The 19,876-nt window shown below is 41.4% G+C and overlaps 2 protein-coding genes across 5 annotated transcripts in view; both read right to left on the bottom strand.

Annotated features, from left to right (window-relative positions):
• Window positions 1–2,521: 2,521 nt before the first annotated feature.
• Window positions 2,522–5,182, bottom strand: myl2a (myosin, light chain 2a, regulatory, cardiac, slow). The gene is made up of 7 exons (XM_075460526.1): window positions 5,080–5,182; window positions 4,581–4,673; window positions 3,898–3,973; window positions 3,615–3,719; window positions 3,421–3,499; window positions 3,197–3,245; window positions 2,522–2,964 (listed from the first exon to the last, which is right to left on the bottom strand). The coding sequence occupies exons 1-7, from the start codon at window positions 5,080–5,082 to the stop codon at window positions 2,860–2,862; spliced, it is 510 nt and encodes a 169-aa protein (XP_075316641.1). The 5' UTR covers window positions 5,083–5,182; the 3' UTR covers window positions 2,522–2,859.
• A 1,759-nt stretch (window positions 5,183–6,941) lies between these two features.
• Window positions 6,942–19,876, bottom strand: part of cita (citron rho-interacting serine/threonine kinase a) — a 37,389-nt gene continuing 24,454 nt past the window's right edge. For 2 of the 4 annotated variants that reach the window (XM_075460505.1, XM_075460507.1), the window contains 19 exons: window positions 19,341–19,502; window positions 18,560–18,583; window positions 17,869–18,006; window positions 17,336–17,516; window positions 17,149–17,240; window positions 16,915–17,019; window positions 16,539–16,708; window positions 16,082–16,126; window positions 13,229–13,309; window positions 12,953–13,088; window positions 12,542–12,681; window positions 12,298–12,390; window positions 12,070–12,178; window positions 11,798–11,926; window positions 11,558–11,638; window positions 11,391–11,469; window positions 11,062–11,241; window positions 9,506–9,893; window positions 6,942–9,043 (listed from right to left, as the gene is read on the bottom strand). In XM_075460505.1, the coding sequence (XP_075316620.1) occupies window positions 9,020–9,043; window positions 9,506–9,893; window positions 11,062–11,241; window positions 11,391–11,469; window positions 11,558–11,638; window positions 11,798–11,926; window positions 12,070–12,178; window positions 12,298–12,390; window positions 12,542–12,681; window positions 12,953–13,088; window positions 13,229–13,309; window positions 16,082–16,126; window positions 16,539–16,708; window positions 16,915–17,019; window positions 17,149–17,240; window positions 17,336–17,516; window positions 17,869–18,006; window positions 18,560–18,583; window positions 19,341–19,502 (2,357 nt within the window). In that variant the 3' untranslated portion in view covers window positions 6,942–9,019. The remainder of the gene's footprint in view (window positions 9,044–9,505; window positions 9,894–11,061; window positions 11,242–11,390; window positions 11,470–11,557; window positions 11,639–11,797; window positions 11,927–12,069; window positions 12,179–12,297; window positions 12,391–12,541; window positions 12,682–12,952; window positions 13,089–13,228; window positions 13,310–16,081; window positions 16,127–16,538; window positions 16,709–16,914; window positions 17,020–17,148; window positions 17,241–17,335; window positions 17,517–17,868; window positions 18,007–18,559; window positions 18,584–19,340; window positions 19,503–19,876) is intronic. The other 2 variants (XM_075460508.1, XM_075460506.1) reach the window with 1 other exon arrangement.

The raw sequence follows: 19,876 nt of genomic DNA, 5'->3' as shown, positions 1-19,876 counted from the left end.
TATAAGAAGAAAAATAATGAAGGTCTTACTAAAGTACAAACTATTTTTTCTTCTTTTCTTCCTTTTAATTTCTAACAACTTTACGTGCCTCAGGGTCGGTTTCTTGGTTTGAGAAAGCTTTTCATTCGCCTCTGTGAACACGCTGAAAGGAGTAGGAAGGTAATTAGGGAAACCATCTCCAGAACAACAAAATAACGGAAACGTGACCACTGAACCTGTGTGGTCATCATGACGTTTGCCAAGTGAGTTGGACCCATTGGCAGATATAACAAACATGGTCTGGTGTGTACTGTTTGTATGAAGAAACCGGGCTATATTTTGTACTTGAATAAAATAACAGTACAGTTAAATGGATCAATTAAGATACTACAGTCACACCAAAGAATAAGAAGTAAATATGAACCTCACCCTTCTCCCGGGAGGGCAAAATAAAACAAGCCATCTTCGAAGACTCACTCAGCACAAACTGACAGATCTAACAGAAAACCATCATCCATTACTTTCCCATGGATGGAGTCGACAAAATGCCACTTAAGCTCTGTACTAAATCTCAATAGAAAGCTATGATTGCACCGTCAGCACACTACTCCCTCTGAGGGAAGACGGCTGTGAAACCCCAGTAATGTTCCTGCAGGGAATCGCATTGTGTGATGCTCAGCAGAGTGATCGTTGTTATCACAGCTTCTAATGAATTTTATGTGATTTTAATGAGATGTCAAAGCTTTTATCTCACTCCATAATCATTTGTAGCTTTTTAGAGTTACTTAGGACCTGAGGCCTCTCAGCTGATGTGGCCATTCAGTTTATTTCATCTTCCATTCTCTTCAGTGGCCACTAGAGGGTGCTCAGATACAACCTTTTACGACAGCTCAGAGGAAGAGTTACCTCTAAATGTGATTTGATTTCGAGAGTTCAGTTTCTAATTTGTGTGTTGGATTTTTATTCTTTAGGCTTTAATGTGACGATGTTGCTTTGTTTGATATGAGAACGTGTCGAGCAACATCTCAAGATTTGTTCCAGACTTGGAGAAGGCTTTGAGATCCAAGTTTGCCTTCTGATGCGTGTGGAAATGAGTAAAGATTGAATAGAATTGATACTATTTCATGATAAGAAATAGTCATCCTATATGTTCAAAGCTGAGAAATACCTGTGTCTTTAGTTCAATACAGACACATTTATAACAGTCTAATTCTTTTAGACTAAATTCCATTCAGCTTGGAAGGCAGATTATAAATCTTCAAACCTCTTAAGGATCAAACTTTATACAGTTAGAGGCGGTGAGGAGGACATGCTTTTATTAATGTAAAGATATGTGGTGCTTTACATAAATATGGCTTATTTTTAAAGATTTGCTCAGACTCCATTATCCTTCTCACTCAGTGACTCCATCTTTGCTGTAGTCCAAGTTGAGAAATCCCAGAGAGCTGGAAACACTGCTTTGTGTTTAAGAGGACAGTAGATCAGTTAAGACCGTCCATCAGTGGCCTTTTAGACGAGATAATGCAAGCGGCTGTCTCTGCCTCCTCCTTTATGGACTAGTACTCCAATATGGTCTAAAATCATATAAAAACCTAATTGAAAGAAACAGCCTCCAACACAGTGAATCTGATGGTAAACAACATTCTTCACTGTATAATTTGGAGCATGAGATGCAGTATTACATGAGGCCATCTTGTGTATCCAAGACTTTTCAGGTTTGTCCTGCTCAAATGTTGGAAAACAGCTATAAACAAAATGTTTTAAAAACATCTCAACGTAAACATTAGTTGAGCTGTTTTGGTGTTTTTCCTGCAGTTGAATCAGAGAAACTTTGTCTCAAAATTACTACTTTCACAGTTTTTGTGGATCATATGGAAACTGCCATTCTATACATCCAGCATGCATGGTTACAGAATGAATTTAACTCCAATATTTAGTTTCTTTTTAGATCCACTCCTTTTAGTTTATCAATTCCTCCAGTATCACCAGTAGCCTGTTGATAACCTGTCCACCTTTTCCGTTTCCATGCTTGTATCGTGTATGTAGCAGGCTCAATGGGTGTACCCCCCTCCCCGTCTAAATTCCCCTCTCTCACTGCACACAGTCTGTGTTAAATATATGAACCCAAATACCCAAGTTGATCCAAACATTCATCTGTCACCACGTCCCCATGTACCTCCACTGCTCTACAGAAGACAATTCTTGAGTGTGGGCTTTGTGAAGCCAGCTCTCCTCACTGCTGCGGACATTCCAGCTGAAACAACAAGGGGTTTTCACCGCCCTACATCACCCGCCAAGGTCTGGCAAGTGAGATAGGTGAGGGTGGTGAGGATTACTTGGCGGTATCCTTTTGGGAGCCTGCAGCCCAAACTCCACAGTATAGCATTACCTACCTCACATCAGCACAGGACTAAAATAACAACAGGGCTTTGTCTCAGTAAAGCCCCGTGTTTCAGTAGCCAAACAATAGTCTTGTCTTCTTCACACTCGTTCTTTTTTAGACTGCTGAGATTACATCAGTCTAAAAAAGCAGGCTGGTAGCTGTCTTTGAGAAGGTTTATTAGACTGACATGCATAAACCCAATACAAGGTTATGAAAACTGCTTCCGAGTGTACAAAGTGGGAGATTGAATAATTTAATTATTCTCAGAAGCATGATGAAATGTACTGAGGACAAAGTGGGAGTGGGAGCAAGACAGCAAAGTGTACCGTTGCTATTAATTGTCCATTTTTAGGGCCTCGAAAAGAACATTTTGTCAGGATCCTCCTTGGGTGTCACGGTAGAGAAACAATGAAGCCAACATACAATTTGAGTATATAGTCCATTTCTTCTTCATGGGCCCTGGGTCACCGGTCGGATGAATACCTGGGCATAAAGGCTTACTCCTGGTCCTTTTCCTCTCCGTGAGTAATGATATGAACCAGGTTCTTGTAATCCAGATTTCCTGCCACATCAGGGGGGAAGGCAAGAAACATCTGCTCCATCTACCCGACAAGAAAGACAGACATTACACACACGAACAACACAGCACTCAGTCTGCATAAAAGGGTGGGATGATTCACCGATTGTGTGTGCGTTTTAAACATTTTGCGTGAAAATGTGTCTGACGTGGAAACATGCGGCCGTCATGCTGACGCTCGTGCTCGTATTTCACCCACGTGCACAAAAGCAATCTGCTATTATGGTGATCATTTGTGTAAAAAGACCACAGTATACCTCTTCAGCAGAGAATCGGTCGGCCTGCGTTGTTAGCATCTGCGTCACACTGCAGAAGGAAAGAAAATGTTTTCACACCAGAAGGAAACGCGCAGACAATAAAGATCTGTACTTGGGTGAACAATTACAGCCTGAAATGTTGAGGGAAAGCTTTGCGACCCTGCTTACAATGATTTTGCATACTGCAAACTGACGTGGTGGAAAAGGTGTGCTTTGCCACTTACTAGTCCTTCTTCAGCGCACCTTTCCCTTCAGGATCAAAGACTTTAAACGCGTTGAGGATGGTCTCCTCTGGATCAGCACCTGCGTATATTAAAGAAACCATCACACCCCCTCGAACCACATCTATATTTATGCTTTCCTTGCCTCACTCAGGTGTATTTTTCTTTGGTTAACTTAGCATCAGATGCGTCCTCACCTTTCAGTTTCTCACCAAACATGGTGAGGAAGACTGTAAAGTTGACTGGGCCCGGAGCCTCTTTGAGCATGTCATCAATCTCTTCCTGTTTCACATTCAGACGTCCTGCGGCACCAAATAGTCAGCATGAACATGCAGCATGAGCAGAATGAATAGATCAAGTTGTCGTATAGCTAGAAAAATATGAGATGCTGCTGATCCACCATCTGCTTTGCTTTCTAGCTTATGATTAATTTACAAAGACAGTGGTCACCAAGATAACTGAATATGGATGTAAGGATACCAAGAGCAGCAAAAGTGTCCCTCAGATCATTCTTGTCAATGAAGCCATCTCTGTTCTGGTCCATGATTGTGAAGGCCTGAGATCAGAGCATACAAAAAGGTACATGAATGATTTTTTTAAAGTGATTTTTAGTTAATGCTGCAAGCAGAGAGCAGCCAAATGTTCTGAACTCCTCTGAAAGAATAACCACTGTTACAAGAATCAAGGGAAGAAAGGCAATTCATTAGATTACAGTGTGTGTGTGTGTGTGTGTGTGTGTGTGTGTGTGTGCCAGATCTATACACGAGCTGGATGAGCACTGTTAAGTATTTATAACACGCCAATCCCCCCTCAGTCTGGCATCCAGGGCATGCCTAGCAGTTCATCTCCAGCCTAATCACTGATGACAAAGTCTGAATGTGTGGGCACCAGCAACCCTCATTCCAGCATACCACAAGTCTCACTGTAGTGAAGCCAGCAGCAGGAAAATAGACAGGTGGACATACTGTTCCAATGAACAATGGAAATGGAAAGACAAAGAAGGAAAGTAGCTGGAGACCTCAACTTGTTGCCTTTAAGATCAATATAGAAACACTCGGGTCAGAATCCCCAAAATGGTGAACTAACTTTTTCATTCATACAGCATTTCGTCCATTCTTTTGTCATTCTGTGAGCCTGTGGGAGTGCATTGGATCGGCTTTCACCTCTTTGAATTCCTGTATCTGGGTCTGCTCAAACATGGAGAACACATTGGAGTTGGCTCCCTCTGCTGACCTCTTCTTAGCTTTCTTGGGGGCCTATTAGCATAGATTTAAAAAAAAAAAAAAAAAAAAAAAAAAAGCAGAGATGAGGCAGAATATGGACGCTTGTTAAAGTAAAGTTGTGTGCCAGAAAACCTGAATAAAATGGCTCAATGAGAGAAAATTTGTGGGGGGAAAAAATGGATACCCCAAATGCATTAAGCCTTTAGCTAAGTTTAATTAAGCTCCAGTCTTATACCTGTGAAATAAAAATCTGTTAACTGATTTTACATACAGCATTTATTAAAGCAAAGATGCCATATCCTTTCTCTCTTTTTTCATAAATGATATGCAAATTACAGCACAGAATTATTTCAGTGCCAGCTGTTCAAATTAAAAGCAGCATCCTTCAATACCAGAAAAAAAAAAAAAAAAAAAAACATCAGCACACACATCAACTTACCATGGTTGAGCGGGTGGGACGTCAAACCAACAACGATGCCAGTGAACAATGGGGAGATTGTGGGTGGCCTTTTGTAGCCCCAAGCCACGGATCCACTGGATGATATTTATAAACTATGTCCTCTTTAGGAAGTGACAGGTAAATGATGCTTCATACAGCACATTCGGTAACGCTTGCTCACAAAACCCCCCCCAAAAAAACAAACAAAAACAAGCACACACACACAGCCTGAACCATCTCATGTAGTTCTGACTGACATTGGACAAATAGAGTAGAATAAGTAGTCTAGACTATCAAGAGCCGACAGAAGGTTAAAGCGCTTCATCATCATCCGTCTGCAGAGTACGGTCTTCACTGCCAAAACTGCAAACCTTAGTTTTAGTGAATGAAAATGGCACAAGTTTAAAAACAAAAACGTTGGACTGGTTGTTCTTTGAAAAAAAAGATAAATGGTGTTCTCTTCACTGCCATGGGAAGAGAATAAAAGTTTTGCTCACGTCGGATGATATATTCTATGATCAGATTATTTAAATCCCCTCTTGGTTTCATAAACCTAGCTGAACTTTGTGTTAAAAAAACAAGACTTCAGAGATGGACACGTATAATTAAAGCTCTGAAAAAAACTGATTATTATAGCATTCAGCTCCTGGGGTCACAAACTCTCACCCACAATACTATAATCAACTCATAATTTGATATTCTGATCAGTGCGCCAATCATGTCTTCTTCTCATTTCAGAGAAAAAATAAGAAAAGATGAGAGTGCTTGAAAATCACCGCCTCATTAAGTGTAATTTAGTGACCTGTCAGGACTGAGTGAGAGCCAAACTTACTCATATTTCTCATCGGGTTCTTCACATCACTGGTGCCGGCTCATCTCTCTCACTCTCTTCCCCCAGAGCCATGTTACAGTAACACAGCCTGTACGCATGCCCTAATCTAACCTAAAAGGTAAATGCATTTGTTGATGTTTAAGTGTCTGTCTTTCTCTATTCCATTCATCTCTCCTCTACTGGAGCAATGCCGCGGGGCAGCCATTCCTGTCATGAAACAGATGGACAGGATGCTTTAAATGTATAAATGAAATAATGACAGGCAATGAAGTGCACAGGCAAGCAAAGGGAAGGCATCAAATGATGTCTGCAATCTTCCGCTGAGCACTACACTGCTGTTCGCATCGCAGAGTCTGTGAAAACAAAGCTCATGAATGTCAACAGCAGTAAGTGTGACATGCTGAAGTGCGACACGGGATACATCCTTACAATGTGCCACGTCTCTATGCGCCATTAACAAGTCATCCAGTGTCACTTGCAGCTCCCTGGTCAAGGAAAGCGACAGTGTGTGAAAATGAGCTAAACGGGCCGAGGTCAGGAGGTGAGGGCCACAGGTGTGCGATCTATATAAGGAGAGGCGCTGAAAGCCTCCTTGCTCTCTGGCCCCCTCGCTGTCAAACACACTGTTGACGATGAATTTACAGCAGCTGCCGTCGATGTCATCTCACAGCGTGGTGCGTACAAGGAGGTCAAAATTAGATGAGTTATTGTTAACCGACGAGGCGGGGCTATTGTTGAAAACTTTTCTTCCACGGCTCGACTTGGACTCGAGCGGCCGCTGCGGTCTCTGTAGCTGGAATGGCAGGCGATTCAGTCACCTATAAATAGACGAGCCTCTTCTAACACAGTGGACGTGGACAAATGGCCATTTCATTTGCAGTCTTGGAAGAGTCTGGAAGCCCAAGGGAGGAGGGAAAAAAAAAAAGCTCCAAACTGTGACCGCCCTCTCCCCCCTCTACCTTAAAAACAGTGTGGCGTTCTTTGTCTAATACTAAGGATAATCGGAAAAAAGCAAACCACAAGGCACACATTCCAAGTGAAAGACAATGCTTATAATATTTAATATTCTGTGACAAAATCTCTACAGAGAACGCTAATTAAACATTTGTTAGCAGACATCAATATCATATCCAGCGTTACAGCAATATGATCAGGATCATGTGAAAGCATAAGGAAATTAAGAATATAAAAATAAAATAAAATAAGATGTATAACCCTTTTGTACAGAGTCCTGTAGACACCAAATGAAAATGTGCGTTGCATTTGGTATCCTCTTCTTTTTTTTTTTTGATGTTGTTGAACATTTCAAAACCAATAAGTCCGCTCCATCGTCTCGGTTTTAATACATTCAGGATTTATTTATTTATTCATTTTTTTTTTTAAGATTGTTAAAGAGCCAGTCAAAGTTTAAGAAACACCTCCTCTCCGAGTGTCTTACTGTCGACTGACACACTGGGCAAGTTAAAGTGAGGCATCTCACCTGCTTACATTCAAAGAACCTGACTAGAAAACACAAACAAAGTCTTCAGTTTCCACGGGTCAGAGCATAATATGCAGAAATAAATGTCGTCCTGGTAAAAAATGACCCAAATAATTCAGATTTTGGCAGAATTTCAGATTAGTCTTCATGTCTTAACTTGCCAAGAGTGTCTTGGTGAAATAAAAAAAAAAAAAGAGGAGATTTAGTAACAATAGTCACATGAATTCAATGTGCAAATAGGTAATAGTTGAATGAAAGAAGATATTATTTCCACGTGCTTCGTTGGTAAATTGTGGGATAGAACTATAACCCAATGAGGCAGAAGCAGAAGACAACACTCCGTTTCATTTCAGATATACATGTCCATGCCATTTACGAATCAGGAGAAAAACAAAGATTATTTTCATCTTCACCTTTAACATTTTTGGGTTATATACAACATTAAGGGACACAGTACAAAAAGAAATGCTCAAGTACTATGTTGTAAGCTTCAATCATGATTTCTTTTCCTTTTTTTTTTTTAATCCCCCATCCCCTCTGATGGATGGAAAAGCAGAAACGAGTTTGATCCAGATACAATCACTCACTTGATAAAGGACGTCAGGACATATTAAAAGATTACTCATCAGACATTCAAGAGGACACTTTATCACTTTTTTCTTTAACAAAAATAGACACGGCTTGTCCAGCCTTGAAATTCCCTCTCAGTATATATATAAAATTATGTCTTGTCTATTTACAGTCAGATTGCGTTCTGAAGGATTAGAAAGGTCCTGCTCCATTGCTGCTGGGGATTATGGGTAGTGCACTTTTAGTGTCAACCTTTCGGGGGCAGACAATAATCTAGTGTGTGGTTCCACAGGGAAGTTTGGGAGGCGATGGGGGTTCAGGGAGGGCTCACTCATTTACCTTTTTTCACTAAATTTATTTGCTCTTCTGCTAGATCCTGTCAGCAGATGCCAGACAGGCGGCCGAGCCGAAGATGATTGTAATTAGCCGATGCTGATTGTGTGTTGACACGTCAGCGCGAGGGTGGAGTCAGAGGTACTGCTGGATGTCCAACAGGTGACCTGCTACACGTCTGCCCTGATCTGCAGCTACTGTGGACAGAGTCCAGCTTGGAAAAGGAGCCAAGTTGCATTAATTACATGCATTATTTTTAGTCAACCAATTTGCTACGGCTGTGCTTATTTCTTCTGATCACTACAGTCTGAAGTTAGGTGAAACTAGCAAAACCCACCGGGGTCAAGTCTAAACCTGACAACTCATATCCCAGATTTTTTCTTTGTAGAAGAAATTGTATCTAATCAGGAATCCCTACTCAGAGTAGAGAACACGTGCTGAAAAACATCATAAAAACCTTCTCAGGTAGTTAATATGGCATTCGGTTGTTCTTTATTGAAAAAATAACCTGATTCTATAGACGTCTCTTCCTTTTCGCTAGTTCACGCTCCATGTTCTGACAGCTACAGTTGTTTTCCTGTCTGGGTCTTTCAGTTTAGGCAAAAACAGATGTGTGGCAGTGTTTCATCATGAGTTGGTGACATCTCACTGTTTCTCTGCTTCGTCCTTTGTCTTTCCAAAGATGAATTTCTCTGTCCATGATGTATATGTGGCTCTGCTGCCTCTCAAACAGATGACTGGTCCCACACCTGAAGGATAAAGGTAAATTCAGGTACATAGACAAGTGCTGACTATTGTTTAGCTAATGATTTCAGATGTGTGCACACATTAATTTGACGAGAACAAAAATCTGTTAGTCTCAATCCATGCCTATATGCCAGCATAATAACCTCTACACTGACAGTTCTACTATGTTGATGTTTAACATGTGATAGGGAACAAGGGTTTAACATTCCACCATGTGCTACTTGGTGCTAAACCAAAGCACTGGACCATATGAAATGATGATGCAGGGTCCACAAAGTCAGGGTAAGGATTAATCTGCCTTTTAAGATTTATAGCAAATGAACAGAAATCTACCACACAGGTTTCATGGTAGAAATGAAATAGAATTCCCTTAAAAAAATGCTGGGATCAGTTAGGGATCACTGATACCTTTAAATGTGTTGACACACTGATGTAATAAGCAGAATCGGGCACAAATGACAAACCTTGTTCACAGGGGTTATGGGCGTGCGTCCAGAACCGGTATGAAGCCTCTGACGCTCTTCGAATCGTCCAGGAGACCTCTCCCTTCGAACATCCATCATGCGGCCCGGGGAGCGGTCCATGCGAGGGTCTACCATAGCCCTGCCCGGGGAACGCTCTAACCTGGGGTCAGCCATGGCCCTGCCAGGAGAACCCCCCATCCGGCTCTCAAGCATTCTGCCGGGAGACTTCTCTCTTTCCAGGGGGCGGCTGGGTGACTTGTCTCGCCGAAACTCCGTGCGAGCCTCTCTGTAGCGGTGAGGTGTGCCGGGATCTCCGTGGACAAGAGGATTGGCGGCAAGCCTTTTAGAGATGTGCTCATTGTAGGAGGGAGGCCCACGCTTGTTAGGGCTGTAGTGAGGAACCAAGGCATAAAGACATGCCCACGAGGTTGGTTAAAGGGAAATATGTTCTGTGTCTCAGGTTACAGGCTTTGCTCGGCACTGTAGGAGCCAGGTTGCGTAGAGGAAGAGGTGAGAATAATGAGCTCTCAATAAAAGTTCACAGTTAATCTAACAGGTTTAACAAAGTTGGCATTGTCAATTGTGATTAGAGGTAACAGGGGTGAGTCAGGGGCTGATATTCTGAGCAAAGCTTTGACGGACAGTCAAACTGTAAAAGACCAGTCTCAGGAAATAGAGGAAGTCTTTATTCAGCAATTTCCTCTCAACAATCATCAGGAGGCGATTCAAAGGCCATAAAATAAGACCAAAAAAAAAAAAACATTAAAAAGATACGTCTTAAGATCTATTACAGATAAAGAATGAACCCCTCTTCCTGCAAAAAAATAAAAAACAACAAATGAGCGTGTCACTTTCTTTTCTAACAAGTCGAAACATCAGAGTAATTTAGCCATCACCCCCTGTGGGTGCCAACCTGTGCCCTTCAGTGCCAGTTAAGCCCAGTGACCCCTCAACACCAGTGTACACAAACGAGGACAGTGTTCTTAGAAACCTCTCACAACACAGTCTTTAAGCTAGTAGAGCAGACCGTACCTCATCTAAAACATAAATGAATGATTCACTAAGTTGTTCAAGTGAATGAAGAAATATGAAGAAAAAAAACAAAAAAAAACATATTAATCTTCTACTTTTATCTCAAGATTTAATTTCTATCTTCAGATTCATTATTCATTGAACAGAATGAATTGTCATTTTTCCCTCTGGGTGTTATTCTGATTTATTCTCCTTCAACAGAAAAATGAAGGAATGAATATAATTTATTAATGCCTACAGAAAGTAGTCTCAAACTGATAAAAAAACGTCGAATAGAATTGAAGTCAGCAAGTCTCATAAACATCACAGACTTGGTTCCACAGTTGATGCCAGCTCTCACTACTTGCCAGCTTTTGATGCTTAGTGCCCGAGTCACATTTAAGACACAGAACAAACAAAATAAGGAAAGAGTTGAGGAGGTGCCTTGTGGATCAAATGCATCCCAAAACTAAGACCTAAGAGAATTAAAGATAACAGAAGCCGATTGTGAGCTGAGGCGGCTTTGTGTTTTTGTGTGTTCTTACCTGCGTCCGGAGCCATTACGCTGAAGATCTCCACCTTCTTGGCTCTGAACCAGGTTTCCTTTGCAGCATATGACCCGCAATTTGTTTTGGTAGGACGAAGCCAGATAGATGGCCCCCGAGGAGATGGCAGGGCCAAGGTAGCGAGGGTTTGGGATGTCCAAGTGTGCATACGAATGTGGCCTTGAAAGACAAAGGAATGAAAAAAAAAAATAATAATCTCGTTATAAAAAAGAAAAAAAACACAGCACCCTTCAGACGACGGCGTAGCTTTGGAAGCTTCGCACTCAAATGAGCAAATGGGAAAACAAATAAAAAGAGAACAATCTTACCCAAGAGCAGCGTGGCCCTGAATTTCAATAACATCCAGAGAGTTGAAGTAGGTCACAAAGAGGTAGGGCTCTCTATAAGCTGAAACACCAACATACCACTTACTTCATTCATGCATTTTCTCTTGTAGAAAAAGAAAAAAAAAAAAGAAAAAAAGATTTACACTAACCAAATGAGAGAGGCAGACGGCTCCATTTGATATCATCCGTTCTACTCCTGCGGCCATATGCATCCACAAACACACCAAACTCTGCAAGAAAAAGCAGTTATTGGTAAACATAACTGAAAGCACAATCTCAATAGAAATGAAAATAAACATTGATCATCAGCAAAAGCTTCTCCTCTCCAATGTGCTCAACTGGGTGAATGATGTGCTCTACATGTGTGCCCACTCAAATAAATGTCTAACCATGGAAACAGAGCAGGTATTCATCTTTCTGCGGGGCTGTGGTGACCTGGATGATGGAAATAGGAAAGCTGTGGGAGGATGCGGCGAAGACAGCCGAAGCTAGCGTAACGTCGTTTTTATCCAGGAACTCTGCAGAAAGAAATCATCAGTGACAGTCGGCTCATTCGGGGGGGAATGTTGAAACGAGGCAGCGACAGAATCGCACCTCTTTAGACTTTGATGGGACAACATTTGGCTGTCAAGAAACAATACTTTAAACTATAACAGCCTACCTTCCAGCACGTATTGTTTCATCTCGATCTCATAGAACTTGTTGGTGCCAATAATGATACTGTAGCCAGTGAAGTGAATACAGCTGCAAGGCTCAGAAGTCTCAATCTCCTGCAAATACGAACAAAGTCAGCTGAGCTATCTCTTCCAACTCACAACTAGCATCCACACCACCAAACAAACCCGCAAACACACCATCTACGAGCTATGAACCTTAAAGGCTCATTCACCTTTCTGATGCAGAACTTGTTGAGGCTTTCATTGTGTCGCAGGATTGTGATCTTGTTAGGCATGGCGGCACAGATGCAGATCCCATTATCAATCTGCAAAGAAAGAACTCGAATCAGGAGAGCCGTAAATATCTGCCATTAGACAGCTCGCTGCATTGTTGTTATTCAGAAGCTCAGCGTATTAACTGTGACTGAGTGCAGCTCCAGAAGGATTTTATTCTGTGCAGGAGACCATCTGACTCACCTTTCCAGAGGAGAAGAGGTGGCATCCTTTGACTGTCTCAAATATGAAAGGGTTGAGGTCAGGTTGAGCCGGGAGATGGGACTGTGACAAAGACTGTTTCACCTTCTTGATCTCCACCAGACACAGAGCCCTCTCCTCCCCTGAGTGACACATCAATCACACCATGCATGACATTTTCAAGCAAATGAGCAGTATATTTCAGAGCATTTCCACAAAACATGTTTATTCCTAAGTGGATGTGGTGTGGCAGGTTCTAAAAAATAAATAATAAAAAAAAAAAAAGAAGATAAACAGCTGCTACTGTGAATATTTATAACAGAGGATCCTTTCTGAGTTGCTAGATATAAAAAAAACTAAAATGATTAATGAATATTTCTTTAGAAATACTTATGGCAGCTTCCATTTACTGACCAGTGATCATCAGCAGCTTATCAAGCTCCTTCAGGATCTGGATCTGGAAGACGGAGGTCAGGCCAGGAATGTGGGTCAAAGAGTTCTTTATGACGTTCAGAGCATACAGACCCTCCTCGGAGCCAACCAAGACGATCTGGACCGAAAAAAAGAAGAGAAAAAAAAGATATAACATGTCATGTAACAGTGAGAGAAACTGTCAAACCACAAGGATGAAATGTTTTATATTCCCGTGTCTCAGTTTACGGTGCAAATCTTTTGTCCTTTGCCATGTACCTGGTCAGTGAGAGGCAGAGTACAGTTGATGTCCAAACGGTCATCACCCTCCAGTTTCAGCAGAGAATTGCCGAGAAGTTTCTATTGAAACAAAAAAAAAAAAAAAAAGGAAAAAAAACCAGAAAGGGGGACCGGTTAAAAAGATTTCCTGCAAATCATTTTGGCATTTAGTAAGACAAGCTAACAGAGCAAGGATGACAGCCAGACAGCCTTCACAAACACCAAATTAGTAAAGCACTCATATCATTTGGCTGTATTCACATACAGGCTGCTGATGTCTGGACCAAACAACTCATATCTTAGTTAGGTAAAGTATTATTTCTAACTTCTTAAAACAGTTACTGTAAGTGTTTACACAACTGAATTATCTGAAAATAACATTTTTTAAAAGAAGGAAGTCTCGGTAAATGTTGTTTATACCATGGCCACAGAGTTTGGTATACTGTCAGCTAACAAGGAATACATTGGAGTTAAATTCTTAAATGTGCATCTTAGTGAGTGAATCTGGAAGTCAAAATGAGCTGATAGGAAGAATTAGAAAGTGAAGCAGAGATTCTGAGTCTGATAGAAAGCTGCGGTGGAAAAGAAAACGTCTGTGGAGGATATCCCGCCAGAACTGCTCAGAAAATAAAAAGTTAAGGCGAGATATCCATCCCGAGTATGTGAAAGAGAGAAAGAGAGCATTACACAGTGTAATCTCCCCCTGAACATATACTTGGGGTGCTGTGCTAAATTAATTGCCATTTTCTGTCCTTGAAAACTTGTGAAACTTATAAGGATTTCAAAACGGTCAGCAGAGCCTTGAAAACTCCATATCTGCTGTTGACCAGTATGGCAAATGTAGTAGTACAGCACATTTTATAAAAAAAATAATAATAAAAAATAAAAAAAAGTAAAAAAAAAAATAGAAAACTGGAAAGCAAGACCTAAATCAACTTTATGTATAGATTAAATGCTTTTCTAGTTTGATCACATACAGGACTTTTTTTTTTAAGTTTGTGGCCACGGTATCAGCATGGTAATGCTGTGTAAATATGCTGATATATTATATAAATATGCTAATTATTTTTGGGTCACAGTGCTATTTTCCCAGTAAATGTAGCCTTAAGTCTTTAGAACACAAACCATTGGTGTCAGTTGATAAAGCTTTTTTTGTGAATACATTAATAAAAATCTTCAGCGCGCATGCAAAGTCTTGTGTGATGCCTGGAGGCCGCTGCAACATGTTAAAGCCATGTGGTTAAGGAGGAGATATTTGTCAATAACATATGGATGCAATGCTGATCTGGTCACGTGAAAAAGAAACCTCAGATGAACAACACATTATACTGTGTTTATCAATTATCAAACCAAAAACTAAGCCAAAAGGCAGAAGTAGTGTGGAAAAACTACATAATGTACATCCTTACTGTGTCCATAAGAATTGAGAAGGTACGTAGCAGCCAGATACAGCAAATCAAACTTTATTAATTGCTTTTCAGCAAGTGGGAGCACCTACTGTATATCAAAGCAGAAGTTTGGGCAGCTGGTCTGGATCAATCGGGTGATTGTTAACATTATGCAAAGAACAAAATACATCAGCTATAATCTGAGAGAAGCAATCGTTGCTGCCCGTCAATCTGGAAAGGGTCCTGAGTCTCTTTTGGAGTCCATCACTCTAAAGTGAGAACGAGACAGGCTTCAAACTGCCCTTGAGTGGACGTCCCACTAAGATGACCCCGAGGTTAGACTGCAAGGCACAGAGAAACTGCAAAAACCCCAAGAGCTTCTTCTCTTTGAAAAGAGCATGGCGGCACAGCTTAGAAAAGTTGCATGTGAACATACCACAAGACATCAGGAAAAAAGTCCTTTGGACAGACCAGACCAAGGTGCAGATGTTTGGTCATAAGACAGTATTTGTGCAGACATGCTGCATTTGGTTTTTGCCAAACGCCTCATAGCAACTGCCAAGCATGGTGGTAGAGAGGTGATGATTTGGGCTGGTTCTGCAGTCACAGAACCAGGGAATCTTATAGCAATTAGCTGATCCATGAACTCCTCTGTATACCAAAGTATTCTCGAGTCAGATGCGAGACATCTATTTTGGGGGGCCAAAATTCCTCCACAACTATGTCCTACAGAAAAGGATTACTTTCGAGTTATTGCCTCTAAAAGTGGTTCTACAAATGGTTCAATAAATAGCAGTGACATATGTCATGTGCTGTTATTCATGAAGCTGTATTTACGCAACTTTATCATGTCCGGATAAGTAAAACCTGACAATTAATAGTTAGCATACTTTCTTTTTCACATGACTGTATGCAGTGGGCTGCTTTCAGGCAATAAGCTCAACTTTTAGATTCATACTTTAGTAGGAAAAGGCAACACTTTTTTGGACAAGCTGACATGAGAGTTTAGGGATAATCTAATAACACTATTTGCAAAAATCATTCAGAGCAGCAGAGATAAATAATAATGTCCCGCAAAAGCTGCAAAACACAAACAAAAGAAAGTTCACATGTGAGCACAGCTGATGTCTGCAGTTAAGCTCAAACGCTTAAATGTGTATATCATGTTTCACTGAAGGGGGGGGGGGCAGTGCATTGCTTATGCAGAAGCATGCATGACAGCATAGGACACCAAGTCAAATGTGTGCAGCAGCCTATTTACACCCATGCACTATGCAAGTTTATGAGTAAATTGAGCCATTTTTCAAGGGACAGCTGTTCCCGCTGACCATGATCAGCAACTTTAGTGCAGTAACTGATCTGCACTAAAATGCATCAGTGTCATATGCGTAGCTGTGCACAGCAACTGCATGCTCAGTCGATCGGTTGACTGTGGCCCAAGCAGTCGTGCAGCTTATTACTGTACCTGAACCAGAGGGGATAGGTTCTTCTGTCTTTTAGAAACACCTGCCTACAACATGATCCACATAACCGAGTTGAATGGAGATAGACACACAAACACACACCCAGACGGTTTAATCACATAAGCAAAGACGAGGACAACAAAGAAATACAGGATGTGGATGTTGAGAACATGCAGAAACAGAGAGAGAAGAGGGAGGGGAAGAAAAAGAGGTGAAGGCACAGGCTGATGTTTAATGAATGTATTCAATACATCTTACCTAATTTTCACACCAAACAACACAACCACCATTGGGCTGAGGTACTACTTGTTACGGGCCTAATAATCAAGCTTGTGAAGTATAAAGGCAGCACTGGGCTGCTGTCACAACTCATACACAAAAGTAAGCTTAATGTCTGACCCCCATAAAACCCGAAACAATTATCAATATAAATATGTTAAATGCACAAATGATACTTACAGCATCGGAATCCACTTTGTCTTTAGAGCCACGGCTACCAGCCACGACAGACTCCAGCACTGCGACCCAGCGCTGTTTGTCGGGGAAACTGGGAGCCATGAAGTAGAGGGACTGGCCTGGCCAACATGTGGTGTGGGGGTGGGATTCCAGCTTTAAAATGTATGGGATGTCTGTGATAAAGCACAAAAAGACGAATCAGTTGGCAACTCTGCCTGCAGCCAGACATCACAGCTGAGCAGAACTCTTCCTTAAATACTGCGTTAGTTGGAATTACAAATATATGAAGGGTAGGTTACTATAGAGGATGATACAGTATATTTAAAGTTTTACAATACTGTATGTTGTACATCAAGATTAGCTGGTGCCGATTCGGTACCTGACTTGGCAGTGTTGATAAGCTCAGAGGCCCCGACAGCTCCATGAACGGTCACCTCTCCATCAGGCAAACAGAGCTCAAACTCTTCCTCAGCCTTTACACAATCTAGGGTAGAAAAAAAAAAGAGCTTGATTTTAATTATGATCTACATTATGACAAGCTGCCGTAGGGAATACCGAAGCAGTAATTATCAAGTTTAAAATGTCATAAAGAAAATTCAGTCATCGTGCTGACCTTCCCTGGGCTCTGTGTCATAGATGGACACTTTGGTTCCATCGAGAATCACATATTTCCTCTCCCAGCCTTGCTGCCCACGCTTGCCATTTCTATGTAAAGAAATTCGTTTTAAAAACCAGACAAGTATCGGTGCCGTGTGTAACATGTTACGCACGTTCAATGTGGCGGTAAAAGACTTTGTTACCTCGGCTGCTTCATCCATCCTTCCAAGCGAACGTGCCCGCTGGCCTCTTTGACTTGCAGTGAAGGTGAGTTAGCCTTTTCTCGGCACAGTGCCTCGGAAAAGTGAGTTGCGTACTCAGCTGGCAGGCCGCAGGTGGCTGACAGACACGGCGAGCATTTAGGGTGGCACAAGGTGTGGCACTCTGTAATGTGACAGCGAGAGGGCTAAAAACACTATCATCATTTCTTCTGCTGCGAAGACAATAACTGATCATTACTAAATGAATGCTCCCATTTTCGATTTTCATTTTTTACAAGACATGCTTTTGTTCTAGCACTACATTGTTGGTTTGGGAGTGCATCAAACTTGTACATTCTTGATCTAATCTAGGGCTTTGAACAGTGGGATCTATAATCCTAGTCAAAATCTGATTCCACCATGTGAGGGCTGTGGTACAAGAGCGTTTTCCAGCATTTGAGTTAGAGCTATCCAATAAAGTGACCTCTAAAATGCTTCCACATTCTGACTGCCCAGCTACAGTGGACTATACAGACCTAGACAAGTAGCAGCCTGCCTTCCGAAATGAACAGTGTCCAGGCAGACGGCGCATTTGGCAGCTCTCATGTTGAGGCCCACGGTGAAACGATGAGGGATGTTATGGTGCATCCTTTCTTTCACACGACGGCCAAACTCTGCAATGCAAATGCAAAAGGGTAGAATAAGTGTGCAGGGAAAGGAGTTCACAAGAGGAGGGAAATTTGGTAGCATAATATTCTATTACAGTTTTAATCACTGCAGCAGTCGGCAAAAAAAAAAAAAAAATCTTATATGCATCTTTCCAAGCAGTATGGGGCAATTTGAATAATGAATTGGTGAACTCGATTGCAGATATTAGGTATAAATGAGTGCTCCAGGACCTTAAAATAGCCAAATCAAATCAGATTTTACAAGCCAGTGAGCATGGAATGTATCAAAGTGTTTCTGGGTGAGAAGCTGCCTATGCTACCATATGCTATCTGAATTATGACTCCAGGAATGACACAGAGAAAAGAGACCATAGCATCACGTCAAACTTGGCCAGTAAGAACAAAGTCTTTGGTCAAGTTGCAGTTGGGAAATGGACGGTAAAACAGATGGATAGTGTCTGTGATAATGAGCATGTGTGCACACAGCATAGCATGCATGTATGTACAATGGATGAGCTCATGTGTTTGAATAGACACACTGCTGTGACTGCTAACTTACTTTCAAATGTGACCCTCCTCTTTTCTGTGAGGAGCAACAGGAAAGAGACAGAAAGGAGAGAGCAGTCTCATAATAGCTAGGTGCAAGCAAAATAACATGGACATTAAGGAACCTGAATCACAAAGCAAATTGTATCCGTCTTTTTTTGTGGTTTCTGATGGATCCTGTGATGTCAGGTGATTGGGCTGGTGTGTCGTGCTTTACATTTCCATATGAATGCAGCACTTTTGTGCTTGCATTTGATTTTTCCACAGAGCTTATCAAGTGATGAGTTGTTTACACTTCTGGGTGTGATACACTAGATAGGCTACGCAGTGATAATATAAGATGCAAAGATTCAGTGTCCACCGGAGTAAAAATAGATTTTAGCCCCCGTTTGTGTCACCCGCCTAATACACTGTTGCTTTACTTTGTGAAACAGGGCCAAGCAGGATTACCTAAGGATAACTAGTGAATCTTTGTGTGTTTCAAAGTCAGTCCATGTTTCTGGTTTAGTCATTCCCAGGCTGAACATGTTCTGAGCATAGTTATCCAACAATGTTTGTTTCATAATCCTGCTTTGTGAAACTGGCCATTGAGAGAATACACATACAACACACCACATAAACAAAACAAGTGACCAATGAGTCAGTTTTTAGCATAAGGTTGAACGCTCCTGTGAGGTAAACTGCACAATGTCAGAACAAGAAATCTGTGGTTTAAATTTGTGCCAATTATTTGGGGTCGGTCTATAGTTTACCTGTGCATTTGTTTACTAGTTCAGTATATTTCTATCAATTACCTTCAGGTGTAGAAGTCTCCTTGCAGCGAGTGGAAGGGTTGAGCAGGCTGCTTGGATTGGGTTGATGTTCAGGAGATTTGACAATGGCCGACATTAGGATCTGATGTCGAGCCTGTGCTGGCGTGGAGGAAGCCACATGTTCCTGCGCTTTGAAATGAGCCGCTACATCACCACAGGCAGATAAAAAGAGAAGAAAAAAAAAGTTAGAACAGCAGCTATTAGGCTGGAAAACATTTGGCTCCATTTCAAAACCAAAAACTAATGAAATTAGGTTGAAATAAGGCTCATGGGTGGTGGCAGAGTTAGGTAATGCAGCAAGAGCATTTGGTAAATGTGTTCAGTTAGAGGCTTCTTCAGCTCTGCTACAAAAAAAAAAAAAAAACAGTACAGAAGTAGAAGCGCACAATTAATTCCTTTATAACGACTAATAACTGATATCCATCCAATCATACATCCATTTTCTGCTTCATTTAACTCAGGGTCGCGGGGAGGCTTGAGCCCATCCCACCTGTCATTGGGCAAGAAGCAGGGTACAC

Source organism: Odontesthes bonariensis, chromosome 3 (genome assembly GCF_027942865.1).
Source record: "Odontesthes bonariensis isolate fOdoBon6 chromosome 3, fOdoBon6.hap1, whole genome shotgun sequence".
NCBI classification, from domain to species: domain Eukaryota; kingdom Metazoa; phylum Chordata; class Actinopteri; order Atheriniformes; family Atherinopsidae; genus Odontesthes; species Odontesthes bonariensis.
The sequence above is the reverse complement of the archived record's forward strand: the minus strand, read 5'-3'. Positions and strand labels throughout refer to the sequence as shown.

Bases quoted from the DNA above. Each gene is read 5' to 3' on its own strand.
- myl2a (XM_075460526.1), bottom strand. The intron at 3,500-3,614 runs GTGAGGACGCAT...TAATATACGCAG, and splicing joins GTTTGGTGAGAAACTGAAAG to GTGCTGATCCAGAGGAGACC. The intron at 2,965-3,196 runs GTATACTGTGGT...CTTGTCGGGTAG, and splicing joins ACCGATTCTCTGCTGAAGAG to ATGGAGCAGATGTTTCTTGC.